Here is a 19,276-nt window from a genome sequence, read left to right on the forward strand (position 1 = left end):
CCTGGCGTCACGAACTATAGGGTTAACATTAACCCCTCATCTACTGAAACAATACCCCCACTACCAACACCCCCCAAGGGCTACCACACACATTTATTTTTACAGTGTATACACATGACAAGTAAAACAGAGAAATATAATATGTGTTAGAGATGTACTGTACTGATTTTCATTCCACTTACTGGATCATACATTGTGATGAATTCACTGCAACACGACAACTGTGTTACTATAAAATGTCCCAGCATTGTCAACAGTGCTCACCTCTCCAGTCAGAAGATGAATGATCTTGTTAGTGAGGTCTAGGATCTTATTCTTTTTCTCATGCACCAACGACAGAGGCGACAGTTTCATGATGGGGATTTGGTTCCTGTACAACCCTTCTGATAGTTGAGGGTCACTGCTTGGTGTCACATGGTCTCTAAACTTCTTCACCATCATGTAATCCTGCAAGATTGAAAAATACCAATCACACTGGAAACTTTTTGGTTTGACCAGCTCTTGTTAGTGAGCCAGATCATTTAATGCAGCAACTAGAGCGGACCCTTTCGGCTCAAATGCAGCACTTTATTTAATACTTTCTTTTATCATTCAGCCAGAAGTCTATTGCTATTACACAATGCCAGGGGGTTCAGGCTAAAGGATGGTATATGTAAGGTGTGATAGCCCAGTACAGGAGTTGCACCCCTGTACCCTTGCTGCCCTGTCAGGCAGCCTCCCTACAGGGTCTCCTGGGCCCCTCCTGCATCTGTTCCCCTTGCATATGCATTTGTATGTGTTTTATCTCCAGGAAATATACCTGTAATGTGTTATAGCTTTAAGAATAGTTGAAATGTGATTAACCTGATGTCATGTGATTGTAATCCAGGGAGGTGTCAGTGACCATGTGACCTGAGGGTGACCTATGGGACCCCTCCTAGTCTCCCCCATATATGCCCTGGGTGGAGCTAGCTCACTCTCTAAGTCTTTGCTGAATTGCAGAAAGGTCAAGTCCTAGGTGTGTGTCTGGAATCCAGAGGAGGCCTAAAGTCAGTCAGTCAAGCAGCCACATCTTTTCTCAAGGCCATTGCCCCACAGGTCAAGTCAAAGTCTGGTAAGCTACAAACGGGGTGAAGTCTGTCATAGTCAGTCTCAGTCGTCAGTCCAAGCCAAGTCTGTCTCAAGCTGTCTCAGTGTGGCCCCATCAAATTGACCAAGTCCACTATAAGTCTCAGCAAGCCCTGTGGTCTCTGCAGTCACTGGTCACCTACTTGGGCCTAGCCAAGTGGTATAGACTGTTACATCTGTCTGCCTAAGTAAAGCTGCAGTTGTTTCGTAACTTTGCATCAGAGTCATTATTTCCCCCCTGCCTAGCCCAAGATCCAGCTGTATTCTTTCGGGTGGTTTAGAGGATGAACCACGTCCTGGCGTCAGAAACACAAGTGGTTAATACCATCTGCCCCTAGGGTAATTTCATCTGCCCTCATCACACCCTCACCACATAAAGGTACACATAGTACTTTCTTTTCCCTGGGAGAGCGCAACATTACCATTGCAGACATTCCTGGAGAGGGGGGAGTCTGAACTGCTAAATGTGGCCATGCTTGGGGAGATTATATAGGGGATGTTGGAGACAGGGTGAGCACAGAAACATCAATCCTGGTGATAGGGTAAAAAGGGCTACATATCCTACTTTTATGTGGGGATCTTATGTTAATAGCCTCCTTCATAATTACACTGTGCACAAGCAGGAGTATGAGTCATACTGTGCGTATGGTTACATGCTTCTCGATCTCATGAACGGTAGCAATATATAGAGAGCAAAGGCTGATCGAAAGAGGGGGTATGGCCAGAAAAAGGCTTAGCTCTTTGACAGCTCTTTGACAGGATCAACATATCAGTAGCTGCAAAATATGTGTTCTAAAACTGGAAAACGTGCTTGGAACAACATGCCCCCCAACTGTCCCGATTTCGGCGGGACAGTCCTGATTTTGGGACTACTGCATTGTCCAGCTTTTGACTGCCTCTGTCCTGCTATCACAGAACGAAAAAGCCATTGGCTTCTTGCCCTGTCAGCCTCTATTGCGACCGCCGGACGCGTTATTCAGCAGTCAGGAGAGGCCACTCTCCTCATTTGGGTGAGAAGGGGGGCTCTAGGAGGGCAACTATCTAGGGGGCTCTGCCTACATGGGGACAGCTATCTAGGGGCAACCATCTCCAGGAAGTCTTCTTCAGGTGTAACTATCTCCAGAGGGTCTCTACCTAAAAGGGGACAGCTTTCTAGGAAGGCAGCTATCTGGGTTGGGTCAACCTACTGGAGTCACCTACGTAATAGGAGCAGGGCCATCGTTAGAGGGGGGGGGGGGCAACCTGGGCAATTGCCCAGAGCCCCCATGTTCAAAACGGCCACCTGAACACATATGTGGTGGCCCAGTAAGGGATGGTGTTTCCCCGTACCTTTCCTGCCCTGTCAGGCAGTGTCCATCAGTGTCCCCAGGGCCCCTGCAGTTGTTTCCCACATGTAAATATGTTGTGTATTATATTATGTGTTCTTTAATAAATGTACCATGTGATTGTTACCCAGGAGGTACTAGTGACCAGCTGACCCCAAAGGTGACCTATGGGCTCCCTGCTAGTCTCCCCCATATAGACCCTGGGTGGAGCTAGCTACTCTTTCTTGTTCCTGAGGTCCAGTGCAGTCAAGTCATCTTAGCGTGTGTGTCCAGAACATTGGAGGCCTTAAGTAAAGTCCTGCAGTTACAAGTCAAGTCATGCAGCCACAAGTCAAGTGAAAAGTAAGCTAAAGTCACAGTCCTGTCAGTCAAGTCAAGTCTTCTATCTATCCAGCGTGGCCTCCACTAAATTCTCCTGTCTACTACGAGTCCCAGCAAACCTATGAGGTCTCTGTGTCACTGGTCACCTCCTTGGGCCCTAGCTGTACTGCATAGACTGTAGTACTATCTGTCTACCCTCAGTAAAGCTACCGTTGTCCGTAACTTGGCGTCGGTGTCTTCATTGCCCTGTGCTTAGCCCAGGATCCAGTGGTATACCTTCGGGTGGTTAGGGCTAAAGCACGCCCTGGCGTCAACAACACAAGTGCTTAATACCATCTGCCCCTAGCGTAACAACATCTGCACTGCACCACACATCCCACCATTACCACAACTTTTGTCGTCACAAACAGGATACGGGTGTGTGTCTTATGCCACAAGTCCTCCCCCCTAGTCTGAACTGTGTCCAATATTGTCTACAAGAAAATTGCATGCTGATGCGAATAAAATTTGCGCCAGAAAGTGTACGGGACTTTGTCTATGAAAAGTGTTTTACTCGTGGCGCTTGTGAAATAGTGGGGGAGGTGAAGAAAAGACTGTTTGCCACGGTGGAGTATAAAGGTTCAGTACATGAAAGGGTTAATTTGATCCGGTGTTTCCCGTGCGTGCGAGCGTTTGCAGCTCTGCCCCATCAGTCCCCAGCGATGACGCCTCTTCAGCACAGCGAGGAGGAACCAAAGAGACACCCTGTGTTGCACAGGGTAAGACTTTGCCGACCGGACCAAAATAGGAAGTCCCCTGGACGCAGCCCACTGTAGCGCAGGCTCCATCCTCTGTAGCGCAGGCTCTGCCAACACTTACGATTGTCAGCAGCAAGTCTCCGGTGCTGGTAGCGTTCAGAATTAACCCACTGGTGTCCGTAAGTCCGGTCCCAAGACAAATTACTACCGGGTGCCTGCAAAATAGAGGGGAGCATCCATTACAGTACCCCACTAGCCAAGTCCAAGCTGCTGCAGTACTTCAGCCATTTTCTTAAAGGGGACAGCACCTTATTCTGCTTAAAGCAACAGCGCACTCAAAATCCAACCAGATGTTAGAACCCAGCTCTAGAGATAAACCGGGCGACGGTGCCCCTCCATCTCCAGAAGCGGGATCATCACCTGTCCCAGCAGGCCGGAATGTTGCCAGTTTTGCCTGCAGTCCAAATTAACAACCCTGATGTTCCAATGTCTGCACCGGTATTCATGGGAACCCTGTCCTCCCTACAGTGGAGACCCCTTCACCCTGAGGCATTTCAAGGAAAGGATCCAGAGTTTGTTTGTCTTTTACTCTTTCCCTCCTAATCAACAGGTGCAATTGCTCACAGGACAACTACAAGGACCAGCGTTAGAGGAAGTCCGCACCTGGCCAGCCTCCGAGAAGGCAACTGTAGAGCAGATCTTTGAAGGACTGTACCAGGTATTTTAGTCACATTCTCCATCAGAGGTACGTCTCCGGCTGTATGGAAGGCGACAAAAGCCAGGTGAGACCTTGAGAGCATATGCCGTAGCTCTACAGAATTCCCTAGAGACTGTCCAAAAACTAGACGGTATAACTTCCAAGCATGGCAAGTTGGACAAAGCCCAGCTGAGAATGTTAGCAGTCTAAAACCCCAACATGTCATTCCCCGCTTTCAAGAGACTGGCTATCCAAATGATTGAGTCCAGGACTGAGTTAGAGGGAGCTTGTCCACCTGTCCAAGAACCACTAGGGGTGGTAGCTAGACCTTTACCACCACCATCACCAACCCCCACCCCAGTGTCACCTGCTTTGCCACTCACCACCATCTCGGATTTACACAGTGTTAGGCAAGACATTGAACTGTTGACTAAGGCTGTGAAGGAGCTTGCCACCCTGTCCGCTCCACCTGACTGTGAACCACCTCTGCATAGAAAACCTACCCTTGCTCCTGCTCCCTGCAATTTCAACCCCTGAAACCCTCCACCTAGTAGACCTCCAAGAACTCAAAGTCCCTTTTGTACCCATTGTAATAAACCCGGACATTGGAAAACACAGTGTTTGGATTCAAACAGATGTCCCCTGAGGTCGCAGACCGGCCCTCAGGAAAACAGTCATCAGGTCCAGTCCCAGAACGACCTAAGTCAGGACTTTCACTTTATGTTGCCTTCTGCCCCTATGTAAAAATTATTGTAGAAGGTGTATCATTGCGTTGATAGATACAGGGTCACAAGTGTCTACTATACCTAAAAACGTTTTCTATCAACTTTGGGGTGCTAGCTTATTGTGTGAATGGAGCATATAATGGGCAACCAGTCCCCAAACATGGATACAGTACTGGGAGCCAACCATTCAGTTGGGAGAGCATGTAGCGGGCAGGGAGTGATTGTAACTAATGTGACAGATAAGGGGTCTGTTGAGTTTATATTGGGGATTAACATTATGAAAAACTGCTTTGTTGAAATAGTAGATGCTTTGCATGCCTCTCTTCCCCATATGTCCCCTTCAGGCCAGCGGGCTGTGCAGCACCACTTGAAGGTACTACAAGCGGAGCGGAAGTTTGCCAACAAGCAAGGTGAAATCTGCATAGTTAGAGTACAAGACATCAGGTCGGTGACCTTGCAACCCAACACAGAGACTATCATCTGGTGCATGTCCCGGAGTCAAGAATAGAGACTATCAAGCCCTGTTGGAGCCTCTACAACTAGTAGACCGAGTTGCAAGAAGCCTTGTCACTTTTACCAACGGGAAAGTTCCAGTCCGGTTAGTCAACTTGTCTGATGTTGCTACTGTGTTACCCAAATACACCCCAGTAGCCCAGTTGCATCTCATGGAGTCAAAGGACATCTTAATGGAGCGTATGGTGGCTCGACAGCGTGCAGTCCAAGTGGCTTAAGGATCCAGTACGAGTCCTCCCGAGCCCTGGTGGGCACAACTCCAAGTTGTAACAACAACTTTAGGGGAAATACCCAAAAGGGGTACACTAAACTAGATCCCTCCCAATTAAAATCTAACTTTTATTTGATTACAATTAAAATGTACATAATGAAGTGCAGTTTGCAATGTGTCCACTAGATGTCAGGACCACACAGTAATTAAAACCACAGCTACAGTCTACCTATAATATAGCTTGTGAATAACAACCATGCTGATGTTAGTCAGGGTGCACTAATGATAGTATAAATTCAAATAGTAGAAATGAAGTCTAGGCACTCACACTGTTATTATATAATCTAGCTTAGAGCTTAGTTGTATATCACATATATAGCTAAATGAAGTGTCAATCTCTTTATAGAACAGGCATTAATGTTACCAGACAGTACTCCTCACTGCCCTAAGGTTCTACACAACGATCGGAAGGATCTCTAACAGGTAAGTATGTTTCGGGGTATATGTTTCCGTAGATGTTCAGATTTGTTCTTATTCCCTGTTATCTAATATACCTTAACTCATCAGGTAGTGAAGTATAAAATATGGATGTATCATCTGTTATATGAGATGTTACTTTAACAAATTAGTAGGTTTATTTATTTTTTTAATATTCTTTTATACTCAATAGACCATGGAGGTATAGCCCTGCTGTACGTGTGTGGTAATTTTTTTTATTTTTATATATACAGTATATAGTGAATTATTCCAAAAATGCAGAAAAAGAAAAACCTTAATTTAAGCCAAGTGGGCTCCTAGATTTAAGGCAATAAATCCACCTAACTTCTTCTCTCAAAAATATACTATCCATGTCTCCCTTTCTAGGGCCCATCTTCATTTGTCTTATGCCCCAGACTTTGAGTGTGTCAAACTTGTTGCTATGTTGGTCTTTCATATTTCTGGCCAAAGGGGAATCAGTTTGAGTTCTGATTGAACTGATATGTTTACTGATACATCGACGTAATTCTTGCGTTGTTTTGCCTGCGTACATTTTAGGACAGTCGCATTGAATAGCATAAATGACATTCCTACTTGTACCAGTAGGATATACATGGCCATTGTATATACATGGCCATCTACATGGTTGGTAAAGAATTTAGTCTTGGTGATGTATTTACAAAAAGTGCAGTGTCCACAGGGGAATGACCCCTGTGGTCTAGCTGGTAGCCAAGTTGCTCTTGATGTCTTCGGTTCTTGTAGATGGCTATGTACTAGAATGTCTCTGAGGTTGGGACCTCTTCTATAAGTAATGTTGGGTTTATGACCTACTCTATCACTTAAATTGACATCTGAGGAAAGGATATGACAATATTGCTGTAGAATCCTCATCACTTGTGGTGCATAGGCATCATATGTCCCTATGTATCTGATGAGGTCATCTTTTTGCTGTGGGGAATGGTTAGTTGATAATAATTCTGTCTGAATGCTGTTAAGTGCTTGGGCATATGCTCTCCTCATGTGTTTTTTTACATGTGTTTTTTTAGGATAGCCCCTTTGTACGAATCTAGATAGTAATAGATTGCTTTCTTGTTTAAAATGCTGTTCTTCAGAGCAATTACGCTTGGCCCGGAGATACTGTCCAATTGGGATACTTTTTTTTTTAGAGAAGTGGGATGCCAGCTATCCCAATGGAGAAAACTGTTGGTAGCTGTGGGTTTTCTGTATATATGGGTCTGTATCAGGTTATCAACATCATTATAGATGGTAATATCAAGAAAATTAATGGTTCTAAATCCTATTCCTGAGGTGAATTTCATTCCTATTGAATTCTGGTTCAGTTTCTCAACAAAAAATACAAAAATAAAGATACATGCCCATCCCAGAAAATATAAATATCGTCAATGTATCTACCCCAATATAAAATGTGCTCTGTGTACGTGCAAAAACTGTCATCACCAAAAAGAAAAGTGTGCTCCCACCACCCCAAAAACAAATTAGCATAAGAAGGTGCACAAGAAGGCCCCATGGCGGTACCCTTCACCTGATGGTACAGGGCATCGCCAAAGAGAAAGAAACTGTGTGTGAGTACAAAGTGAAGAAGTTTCATGACAAACTGATTGTGTCTGGTGAATACCGTGCTTTTTGTGTCCAGATAACTTGTGACTGCTTGTATCCCAAAATCGTGCTGGAAGTTGCTGTAAAGGCTCTCAATATCCAAACTCATACATGTAGTAGTGTCTGTCACCATGAGATCATTGATTTTTAGTACTGTGTCTTTTGTGTCTTTTAGAAAAGAAGGAAGGGAAGATACAAAGGGTGCAAGAATCTTGTCTATATAGGTGCTGGATCCCTGTGTAAGATTGTTGTTGCCCGACACTATTGGGCGGCCTTTTAACGGATTAGTACCTTTATGAGTTTTTGGTAAAATGTAGAAAGTAGATATTGTTGGATGTAGATTATACATTAATTTCATTTCTTCTTCCATCACTGGCGTCTAGAAGCAAGGACTGCAACTCGGTCAAGTAATCCTGCGTTGGAGTAATCATGGGTCAGCGGCTGGTAAGTAGCTCTGTCCTGTAGTAGATCTTGAGCGATGTTGATCGATCTAAAACGACTATGTTGCCGCCATTATCGGATGGCTTTATTATTAGATCATTGTCAGTTTGTAATTTTGTTAATGCTGTTTTTTCCTCAGCTGTTATATTTGAGTGAATAAGATGATATTTGGGTATAATCATTTGAATATCACGAGTTACCAAGCTGAAAAAACTATCGATCGCTGAATATGGAGAAAATGGAGTTGTCATTCTTGATCGAGGTTTTAAGTCCGTAAATGGTGCTATTATATCAACCATTTGTCCTTCATTCTCTGTAAGTAATGTTTTCAATGTCTCAATAGCCATAGATTCCTGTCTGCCCATGGTCCTTTCTTCACTGGCATGTTGTACATGCCATTTGTGTAGTGCCAACTTACGGGCGAATAAATTAATATCCTTTACCCAACCAAATTCATCAAATTTTTGTGTAGGGGCAAAGGATAGCCCGCTCAATAATAAAGACACTTCAGATATGCTCAAAACGTGTGAGGACAAATTAAAGATTTGCATGGCATCATTTTGCAGTACCTCTGCTCTTGCTGTATTGTCAGTGTTAGACAATGAAACTATATGTCTGTCCATATGATTACAACCCTGATTATCCACAGGTATGCGAGTTCCAGGTATAGCCAAAAGATCTTGGCTAGCATCTAGCCTTGATGTTCCTGAGGGATATAGCTTCCTCTGTCTAGTAATCGGGGTTATCCCATTTCCAACCGTAATGCTGAAATCTAGAATTGATGCTTGTTACATCATTCTTGGTTTCCCCGGAAGAGTGGCAGGTGTTAACGGTTGAGCAGGTGCCGACCAAGTGCTCACTGGAGGCACTATGGGAAAGATGGAATTCGGTACATTAGGAGGGTGTTGGTTGTTGGGGTTCCCCTCTAAAAAAGTTTGTTGAGATGGATGTACAGGCATGTTTGTGATGGACCTTGGGGGTAGAGGACCAATTGAGGTATATGTATCTGGTAGATAATTGGAAGTCATGTTGGGTGGAACAAAAACATTGTTCTGGGTCCACCAGAGGCAGAATATGAGCCAGAGCCCTGAGCGTGGATTCGTGGATTCGTTACTTTCTTATAGGGAGGTCTTCTGGGACCCATATTCAAGTCCTTGTATTTGCGTTGTGTGCCACTGACTGATTGATTACTCGAATCAGAGTGGTACTCGGTCCCAGAGGTTTCTGAATGAGGGAGAAGATTCAGCTGTGAACCGTAATTGGTTTTTCTAGGTTGGGTGTTTCTTTCTTTATAAGTATATATTTTACCAGTAGAGAAATCTGTGTAATCTCTAATGTATTTGTGGTGTTTTCTTTCTTTAAGTTCACTGTTATAACTGTCAATGTCTTTTTGTAACTTTCGTTCAAGACTTATGAATTCTGGATGGTTTGTAAATGATTGAATCTGTTTAATTTCTTTATCAAGTTGTTCCATAATTTTACTCAGATAAACTATCTTCTACAATACAAGGAGTTATCAGTGTTAGGGAATTTTCGCCCGACAGCGTGCAGTCCAAGTGGCTGAAGGATCCAGTACGAGTCCTCCCGAGCCCTGGTGGGCACAACTACAAGTTGGAGATGACATTACCCCGAGGGATCAAGTCAAGGGAGTCATCAATGTCGCCAAAAGGTACCATGAAGCTTTTAGCAAACACCCCACAGATTTTGGGCATACGTCCATGATACAACACCGAATACTCATAGGCGACAGCCCACCTATCAAGGAAAGACACTGCCTGGAAGGTGGAAGTTGTCAAGAACTGGCCTACCCCGCGCATGGTGAAAGATGTCAGGAGCTTTCCGGCTACTACCGGCGCTTCATTCCCCACTTTACCCAGGTTGCAGAACCTGTCACAGCTCTCTTACGGGGTACGGCGTAGGAGAACTACAATGGAAGACTACCTGTCAAATGGGCCGAAGGGCATGAGACAGCTTTCCGAGCTCTCAAATGTCTGCTGGCAGAACCACCCATCCTGGCGTATTCAGACTACAGTCCGCCGTTCCGGTTATATACCGATGTCAGTTTCAAAGGTGTGGGAGACGTCCTGTCCCAAGTCCAGGAAGGACAGGAGCGGGTAGTTGCCTATGCCAGTCATAACATGCGAGTAGACGAAAAGAACGATGCAAACTATAGCTCATTCAAATTGGAACTTCTCGCTTTGGTATGGGCTGTGACTGAAAAGTTCAAAGACTACTTGGCTGCTGCGCCATTTACTGTCTGTCTACACAGATAATAACCCGTTGGCCCACCTGAACACCGCCAAGTTGGGTGCCATCAAACAACGTTAGGCTTCAAGATTAGCCAATTATAGTTTCACCATCAAGTACAAAAGCGGCAAGTCGAATGTCAATGCCGATGTACTGTCTCGGATGGCCCCCGAAGAACCCCCTGGCGAAGATGTATGGGAAGACGTGGAGATGCCCCCATTTTATCAACGGTTCATGAATAAAAATGTTGTGACCGCCCTCAGGGACAACAAGCCCAGGTCCGAAAAGGTTCAAGATGACCTATACACCTGGAGGTCTCTTCAAGACAAAAGTGGAGTCATGGGGGATCTGTTGGACTATCTGCTGGCCAAAAAGGTCTACGCCGGGCCCTCTGTGATTATGAGCTGAAATTTCTGTGGCGACAGAGGAAGCGACTGTTTGTGCACAAGAGACTGTTGTGCTGAAATTCTTTGTATCCGGTCTCTGGTGATCAACTTCATCAGATTCTGGTTCCCCGAAGAGATGTGGCGAAGGTCCTCAATGCATACCATGATCAGTCGGGACACTTTGGAATCCACAAGACAGAAGCTACTGTAAGGAGCAGATTCTACTGGATCAGAATGCGGAGCGACATTGGAAATAGTGCAGTGAATGTGCTATCTGTAACGTCACTAAGAATGCGCGCAAGGACGCCAGAGCAACCCTCCATTCCATCCAGAGTGAAAGGCCTAACCAGTTGGTTGCGCTAGACCATGTCAAGTTATCTCCTATCCGGTCCGGGTACACTTATGCTCTCACCATGGTGGATCACTACTCCAAATGGGTTGTTGTTGTACCCGTTAAAGATCTCACAGCCAAAATAGCGGCCCAGATGTTCTACTCCAATTGGGTGCAAACCCTTGGGTGTCCGGAGTCTGTCCTAACGGACCGTGAAACGGCCTTCGAGGCCCAACTCTTCCAAGAATTGTGTCAATTCAATGCCTGCATCTGGACTACTGCTTACTACCCCCAGCGGAATGGGCTCTGTGAATGCATCAATCAAGTCTTCATCCACATGTTGCGAGCAGCTTCTGTGTCAAGACAAGTTGCTGTCAGTTGTTTCCTTGATAAAGCCACTAAAGTGGCGAAACATGTCGGGGTGTGACAGTACTGTATTGCAATTAGCAATTCCACTGCAGTCTGTGTGAGATAACAGCCAATCAATAAGGTCTGGTTCGAACAACCCGCACCTGTGGTGCACAGCAGGTATGAGGCGCTGAGTGTTGTAACACCCTTGATACATATTGCTTTACTAAATACTGACCAAAGGTCATATATATATATATATATATATATATATATATATATTATACATATATATATAAGTAGCTGTATGGAAGGATGATCATATACCTCCATTCTGGGTACTAAATAGTTTCTCCAGAATATATAAGAACAACATCCTACTTCAAAATCTGAGTTAGGAGTTTTCACTTGCCAGCAGGGTATGACCAACATAAGACCCAGGCACGATCCCATATACCTATGACTACAGTGTAATTGTGTTTTTAATACGTCTGATTCCTCACTTATACTTTATTATCATTTGAGTAACCAAAGATATGTGACCAAAGTAGCTTTTCAATTTGAAAAGTAAATTGCGTTTGGTGCTTGACACTTTACTACAACCTCCTATCAAATAAATGCACCAGACGTAAAAATATAAATAAAATAACAAGCTTTATTAAACATATATAGTAATTAAATAAAAGACATGAATAATGAGAATCAGCAATAGCCAGAAAAAATGTGCAATGATCAAATAAAGACTATTCTCTTAGGAGTTTGCCATTAACAGTTAAACACATACAGCAGAATAATCACTGCCACACTATGCACACATGGAGAGGGCAAACACAAAATGAATAATAATAATAATTAGAGAAGAAAGACAACGTGTGCAAGTGATCTATTGGTGCACTGTGGGAGCCTAAAAAAACCTAGAGACAAAAGTGTATTGTATGAGACCTGAAGAAATCAACAGGTACATCCATAGCAACATCACTGCACTAGAAAGGTACACCAGCCCACGGAAGGGAAGAGAAGGTAAACAAGCTGCCACAGTGCATCCGGAGTCACCACGTTATACTCACAGAAGAGATCACACACAACCCCTACGCCGTTTCGCTACCCGCTTCTTAACCTTGGGGTTAAACTGTTGTAAGACAAGAAGAGTGGCCCCCAACTGCTGCCTGAACTATTGGAGATTTATAATAACACAGTCCACTGTTCTACGGGGTGCAACCCTTTCTACTTGATGATGGGGTGCCATGGACAGCTGCCTAAAGACTGAACATTTGGGGTCCAAGCCCTGTTCAACAACTCTCCACAAGCCTCCCTGGAGTGGGTCCCTGACCACTAGAGAAAAATCCAAGAGGCCAAAGAAATTGTCAGCAAGAAGATGGGCGAGGCCCACCAGAGTCAACAGGAGGATTATAACCGTCATGCTTCTGCCAAACCACTTCAATAGGGCGCTAAAGTGTGGTTGCGGAAGTTTCCAAGAACCCATAAATTAGACTCTATTTGGGAGACTGAACCATACACAGTAACGGCCATACCCTATGCAGACTCTGACGTGTACGAAGTACAAAAGCCTAGGTATGAGTCACAAGTTGTTCATCACAACTGAATCAAACTGTGTCTAAAAGAAGAGCTGCCAGTGCTCCCCGCACCATCTCCTCCAGCTGTTAGACCTGCAAGAGAGCAAGTGAGGGATTCATCCATATATGGACTTCCCTAAGTTCCCCAAGTCAGCCTGCGGTGTTCTGTGTCTCACTATCCTTACCATCCTTTGGGTCTGTTCCACCAACATTAATTTCTACTCCAGCTCCAGTCCTGTCACCGTTGACTCCAGTTTACACACCAGTTTCCAGAGTGCCAACTCTGTCACCAGTCTCTCCAACACCACAATCAGCGACTCTGAGTCCTGCCAGTCCAGATCCTGTACCAACTCTAGAATTTGCTGAGGAAGACCCCTTCATAGTTCCAAATGTACCGAGAGCTCCAGAATACGCAAGTGTTCTAGACTCTCCTGAAGTGGTGTTGCGTAGGTCCCAAAGGTCCACCCAAGGACAACTCCCAGCAAGGTACAAAGATAAACTCATAAATAAAAGTTAAGTATCACACATAGTCCAGTGAAGTCAGTACACTATTATTACTTTAGTCTAATCCAATGTCAATGATTAGATAGGACTGTAGTCTTGTATATTTGTATGTTTTCCAGTCCACCCATGTCTATAATGAGGATGTCTGAGGTTTTCTTCTGCCCCAGTGAGCAGGATACTTTACTGGAAAGAAGGTATTCCTGATAGCTTCACAAAACACGTGTAGAGACAGAGTTAATCTAATGTAAACGTAACATGATGTTTGGAGTCTATGTATAGAGTTTTGGGGGGTAGTGTGTCAAACCAAGGGAACCCAGTAGCCAAGGTATTGGGTAGATAGCCTCAGGTAGCCCAATATGAAATGTCTTGTAAAGTTGTTATGTAAATAGTTGTTGGAGAGTGTCGAAAAGTAGATCACAAGGTAAAAAATCTCCACCCATGTTTAGAACATGTATGGACTCATTGCTGTTTCCCAGACCGGGAAAGGACTTTGTGCAAAAATTCGCCAGGAACTGTCATTGGCCCCAGTGAGCACTTCGGTCCTCCGCCCTCCAGGATTGGGCGTTGAGGGCGACTGTAATTAAGAGGGGGAGTTAGTGGTGGCCCAGTACGGGATCGTGTTTCCCCGTACCTTTCCTGCCCTGTCAGGCAGTGTCCCTCAGTGTCCCCAGGGCCCCCTGCAGTTGTTTCCCCCATGTACATATGTTGTGTTTTCTATTGTGTGTTGTATCTTTAACCCCTTAAGGACTCAGGGTTTTTCAGTTTTTGCACTTTCGTTTTTTCCTCCTTACCTTTTAAAAATCATAACCCTTTCAATTTTCCACCTAAAAATCCATATTATGGCTTATTTTTTGCGTCGCCAATTCTACTTTGCAGTGACATTAGTCATTTTACCCAAAAATGCACAGCAAACAGAAAAAAAAAATCATTGTGCGACAAAATCGAAGAAAAAACGCCATTTTGTAAATTTTGGGGGCTTCCGTTTCTACACAGTGCATATTTCGGTAAAAATTACACCTTATCATTATTCTGTAGGTCCATACAGTTAAAATGATACCCTACTTATATAGGTTTGATTTTGTCGCACTTCTGGAAAAAATCATAACTACATGCAGGAAAATTTATACGTTTAAAAATGTCATCTTCTGACCCCTATAACTTTTTTATTTTTCCACGTACAGGGCGGTATGAGGACTCATTTTTTGCGCCGTGATCTGAAGTTTTTATTGGTATAATTTTTGTTTTGATCAGACTTTTTGATCACTTTTTATTCATTTTTTAATGGTATAAAAAGTGACCAAAAATGCGCTTTTTTTAACTTTGGAATTTTTTCGCGCGTACGCCATTGACCGTGCGGTTTAATTAATGATATATTTTTATAGTTTGGACATTTACGCACGCAGAGATACCACATATGTTTATTTTTATTTTTTTTACACGGTTTTATTTTTTTATGGGAAAAGGGGGGTGATTCAAACTTATTAGGGAAGGGGTTAAATGACCTTTATTAACACTTTTTTTTACCTTTTTTTTTTTGCAGTGTTATAGGTCCCATAGGGACCTATAACACTGCACACACTGATCTTTTACACAGATCACAGGCGTGTATTAACACGCCTGTGATCAGTGTTATCGGCGCTTGACTGCTCCTGCCTGGATCTCAGGCACGGAGCAGTCATTCGCCGATCGGACACCGAGGAGGCAGGTAAGGGCCCTCCCGGTGTCCTGCCAGCTGTTCGGGACGCCGCAATTTCACCGTGGCGGTCCCGAACAGCCCGACTGAGCAGCCGGGTCACTTTCACTTTCAGTTTAGAAGCGGCGGTTAGCTTTGACCGCCGCTTCTAAAGGGTTAATACCGCACATCGCCCCGATCGGCGATGTGTGGTATTTGCCGCGGGTCCCAGCCGTTGATGAGCGCCGGGACCGACGCGATATGATGCTTCATATCGCGGGAGCCGGCGCAGGACGTAAATATACGCCCTGCGTAGATAAGGGGTTAACCTGTTGGCCCCACGTCATAGCGGGTCGGGCCCGGCACCTAGCAACGGCCGGGACCCGAGGCTAATAGCGTGCAGCACTGAAAGCGGTGCCGCGCGCTATTAACCCTTTAGATGCGGCGTTCAAAGTGGAACGCCGCATCTAAAGTGAAAGTAAACCATTGCCGGTTAGCTCAGGGGGCTGTTCGGGATTGCCGCAATGAAATTGCGGCATCCCGACCAGCTTACAGGACAGCAAGAGGGTCCCTACCTGCCTCCTCACTGTCCAATCGCCGAATGACTGCTCAGTGCCTGAGATGCAGGCATGAGCAGTCAAGTGGCAGAATCATTGATCAATAGTTTCCTATGAGAAACCAGTGATCAATGTAAAAGATCAGTATGTGCAGTGTTATAGCCCCCTATGGGAGCTATAACATTGCAAAAAAAAGAGTGGAAATAAAAGTGAATAAAGATAATTTAACCCCTTCCCTAATAAAAGTTTGAATCACCCCCCTTTTCCCATAAAAAAAACCTGTAAATAAAAATAAACATGTGGTATTGTCGCGTGTGTAAATCTCCGAATTATAAAAATATATTGTTAATTAAACCGCATTGGTCAATGGCGTGCGCGCAAAAAAAATTCAAAAGTCCAAAATAGCGTCTTTTTGGTCACTTTTTACATCATGAAAAAATGAATAAAAAGTGATTAAAAAGTCCGATCAATACATAAATAGTACCCCTAAAAACTTCAGATCATGGCGCAAAAGATGAGCCCTCATACCACCCCGTATGCAGAAAAATAAAAAAGTTATAGGGGTCAGAAGATGACAATTTTAAACATATACATTTTCCTGCATGTAGTTATGATTTTTTCCAGAATTACTACAAAATCAAACCTATATAAGTAGGGGATCGTTTGGACCTACAGAATAAAGATAAAGTGTCATTTTTACCCAAAAATGTACTGCTTAGAAACAGGAGTCCCCAAAAGTTACAAAAGGGCTTTTTTTTTTCTTCAATTTTGTCGCACAATGTTTTTTTTCCCATTTCACCGTAGATTTTTTTTGTAAAATGACTGATGTCATTATAAAGTAGAATTGGTGGCGCAAAAATTAAGCCATCATATGGATTTTTAGGTGCAAAATTGAAAGGGTTAGGATTTTTAAAAGGTAAGGAGGAAAAAACGAAAGTCCAAAAACGGAAAACCCTCTGTCCTTAAGGGGTTAATAAATGTACCATGTGATTGTTACCCAGGAGGTACTAGTGACCAGCTGATCCCAAAGGTGACCTGCTAGTCTCCTCCATATAAACCCTGGGTGGAGCTACTTCTCTCTCTTGTTCCTGAGGACCAGTGCAGTCAAGTCGTCTTAGTCTGTGTGTTGTGGACAAGATGTCACAGCAATTTTTCCCCCTCTCTGTCTGCATGAGAGGAATAAGCCACGCCCCCTCATCTCATCCAGCTGAGTACACAGCTCCTCACCTCCCCTCCCCCCTGCTCTGTATTCTAAGGACGCAGGTCTGCACAGGAGAAAGACCTCACAGAGAAGATCTGAAGGGGAGGATGAGAAGGTGCACGGGCTGGGGATGTATGGACTTCAGGGGAATAAATCTCATACTGGGAATGATCTCTATGGGGGAGATTTATCAAAACCTTTCCAGAGGAAAACTTGCCCAGTTGCCCATAGCAACCAATCAGATTGCTTCTTTCATTTTTCACAGGCCTTCATAAAAATGAAAGCAGCAAGCTGATTGGTTGCTATGGGCAACTGGGCAAGTTTTCCTCTGCAGAGGTTTTGATCAATCTCCCCCTATATGTGAAGGGGGAAAGGGGGGGACGACTCCTGAATGACACATGCTGGGAGTTGTAGTCCCTGTTGTGTGTGTGTGTATGCTAGTGTTTACAAACCAGAGTGCCTCCAGCTGTTGCAAAACTACAACTCCCAGCATGCCCTGACAGACTTTGGGCATGCTGGGAGTTGTAGATTTGCAACAGCTGGAGGTACACTGGTTGGGAACACTGTTCTAGCCCATTCAGCATACACATCATTTTACACCAGTGTTTCCCAACCAGTGTGCCTCCAGCTGTTGCTAGCATGCCCAAAGGCTGTCATGGCATGCTGGGAGTTGTAGTTTTGCAACACCTGGAGGCACTCTGGTTTGGAAACACTGGTTGGGAAACACTGGTGTGGTGAACTACAACCCCCAGGAGACTACAGAGACAGCATGCTGGTGTTATACCAGAGACTGAAGACTCCTGAATGACACATGCTGGGAGTTGTAGTCCCTTTTGTGTGTGTATGCCAGTGTATCCCAACCAGGGCTGATTATATTGGTGTGCTGTGTATAAGGGGGCCGACCCGGGAAAATAGTAGGATGGGTAAAGGGCGGAACAAACAAACAAAAAAAAAAGGAGCCGCCCCAAACCAGCAAGGCATGTGGCATGCTGGGATTTTTAGTTTTCAGCACAGCAAGAAACAGGAAATAGAAGCAAAGATAGGAAAACAAAATGGGGGATAAAAAGACAACAAAGAACGGAAATAGAGTAGGCTAAACAACAAGAATAGAAATGAAACAAAACAAATAGGGTAAGTAAAAAACGGAAAAACACGTTGACCACCGGAGTACCCCTTTAAGTCAAGTCCTGCAGGTGCAAGTCAAGTGCTGGTCAAGATAGGGAGTCATACAGAGCAGTACAGTGGGGATTAAAAGTTTGGGCACCCCAGGTAAAAATTTGTATTAATGTGCATAAAGAAGCCAAGGAAAGATGGAAAAATCTCCAAAAAACATCAAATTACAGATTAGACATTCTTATAATATGTCAACAAAAGTTAGATTTTATTTCCATCATTTACACTTTCAAAATAACAGAAAACAAAAAAATGGCATATTGCAAAAGTTTGGGCACCCTGCAGAATTTATAGCATGCACTGCCCCCTTTGCAAAACTGAGACCTGCCATTGTCATGGATTGTTCTCAATAATCATCTGGGAAGACCAGGTGATGCCATCTGTGAAAAGCTGAAGTTAAAAAAAAGGATGGCTTCTACAAATGGATAATGATCCTAAACACACTCGAAATCCACAGGGGTTTACATCAAGAGGCGTAAACTGAAGGTTTTGCCATGGCCTTCACAATCTCCTGACCTAAACATAATTGAAAATCTATGGATAGACCTTAAAAGAGCAGTGTGTGACAGCCCAGAAATCTCAAAGAACTGGAAGACTTCCGTAAGGAAGAATGGGCAAAGATACCTCAAACAAGAATTGAAAGACACTTGGCTGGCTACAAAAAGCTTTTACAAGATATTAACTCTGCAGGGTGCCCAAACTTTTGCACATGCCATTTTTTTGTTTTCTGTTATTTTGAAAGTGTAAATGGTGGAAATAAAATCTAACTTTTGTTGACATATTATAAGAATGTCTAATCTGTAATTTGATGCCTTTTGGAGATTTTTCCATCTTTCCTTGGCTTCTTTATGCACATTAATACAAATTTTTACCTGGGGTGCCCAAACTTTTGATCCCCACTGTATATATGAGAGAGGAGATCATAGAGAGCAGTATATATGTGATAGGGGGTCATGGGGAGCAGTATATGTGTGATAGGGAATCAAACAAAGCAGTATATGTGAGATATGGTGTCATACGGAGCAGTATACAGTGGGGTAAAAAAGTATTTAGTCAGCCACCAATGAGAGTAATTTTCATCATAGGTATACCTCAACTATGAGAGACATAAT

General features: G+C 43.9%; 1 protein-coding gene and 1 long non-coding RNA gene across 4 annotated transcripts in view; one reads left to right on the top strand and one right to left on the bottom strand.

Moving 5' to 3' along the window:
* The window catches only part of LOC130282853 (gastrula zinc finger protein XlCGF57.1-like), a 68,271-nt gene that overhangs the window by 10,696 nt on the left and 38,299 nt on the right, over positions 1 to 19,276 (bottom strand). For 2 of the 3 annotated variants that reach the window (XM_056531711.1, XM_056531712.1), the window contains exon 3: positions 265 to 447. In XM_056531711.1, the coding sequence (XP_056387686.1) occupies positions 265 to 447 (183 nt within the window). Of the gene's footprint in view, positions 1 to 264; positions 448 to 3,611; positions 3,949 to 19,276 lie in introns of those variants that run through there. The other variant, XM_056531714.1, reaches the window with a different exon arrangement.
* LOC130282858 (uncharacterized) overlaps positions 7,914 to 19,276 on the top strand; it is a 49,626-nt gene continuing 38,263 nt past the window's right edge. Inside the window, exons 1-3 of the long non-coding RNA XR_008846539.1 lie at positions 7,914 to 7,969; positions 8,114 to 8,174; positions 8,311 to 8,486. This is a non-coding gene — a long non-coding RNA (uncharacterized LOC130282858). The remainder of the gene's footprint in view (positions 7,970 to 8,113; positions 8,175 to 8,310; positions 8,487 to 19,276) is intronic.

The sequence above is a fragment of the Hyla sarda genome, chromosome 7 (genome assembly GCF_029499605.1).
Source record: "Hyla sarda isolate aHylSar1 chromosome 7, aHylSar1.hap1, whole genome shotgun sequence".
Classification (NCBI taxonomy): domain Eukaryota; kingdom Metazoa; phylum Chordata; class Amphibia; order Anura; family Hylidae; genus Hyla; species Hyla sarda.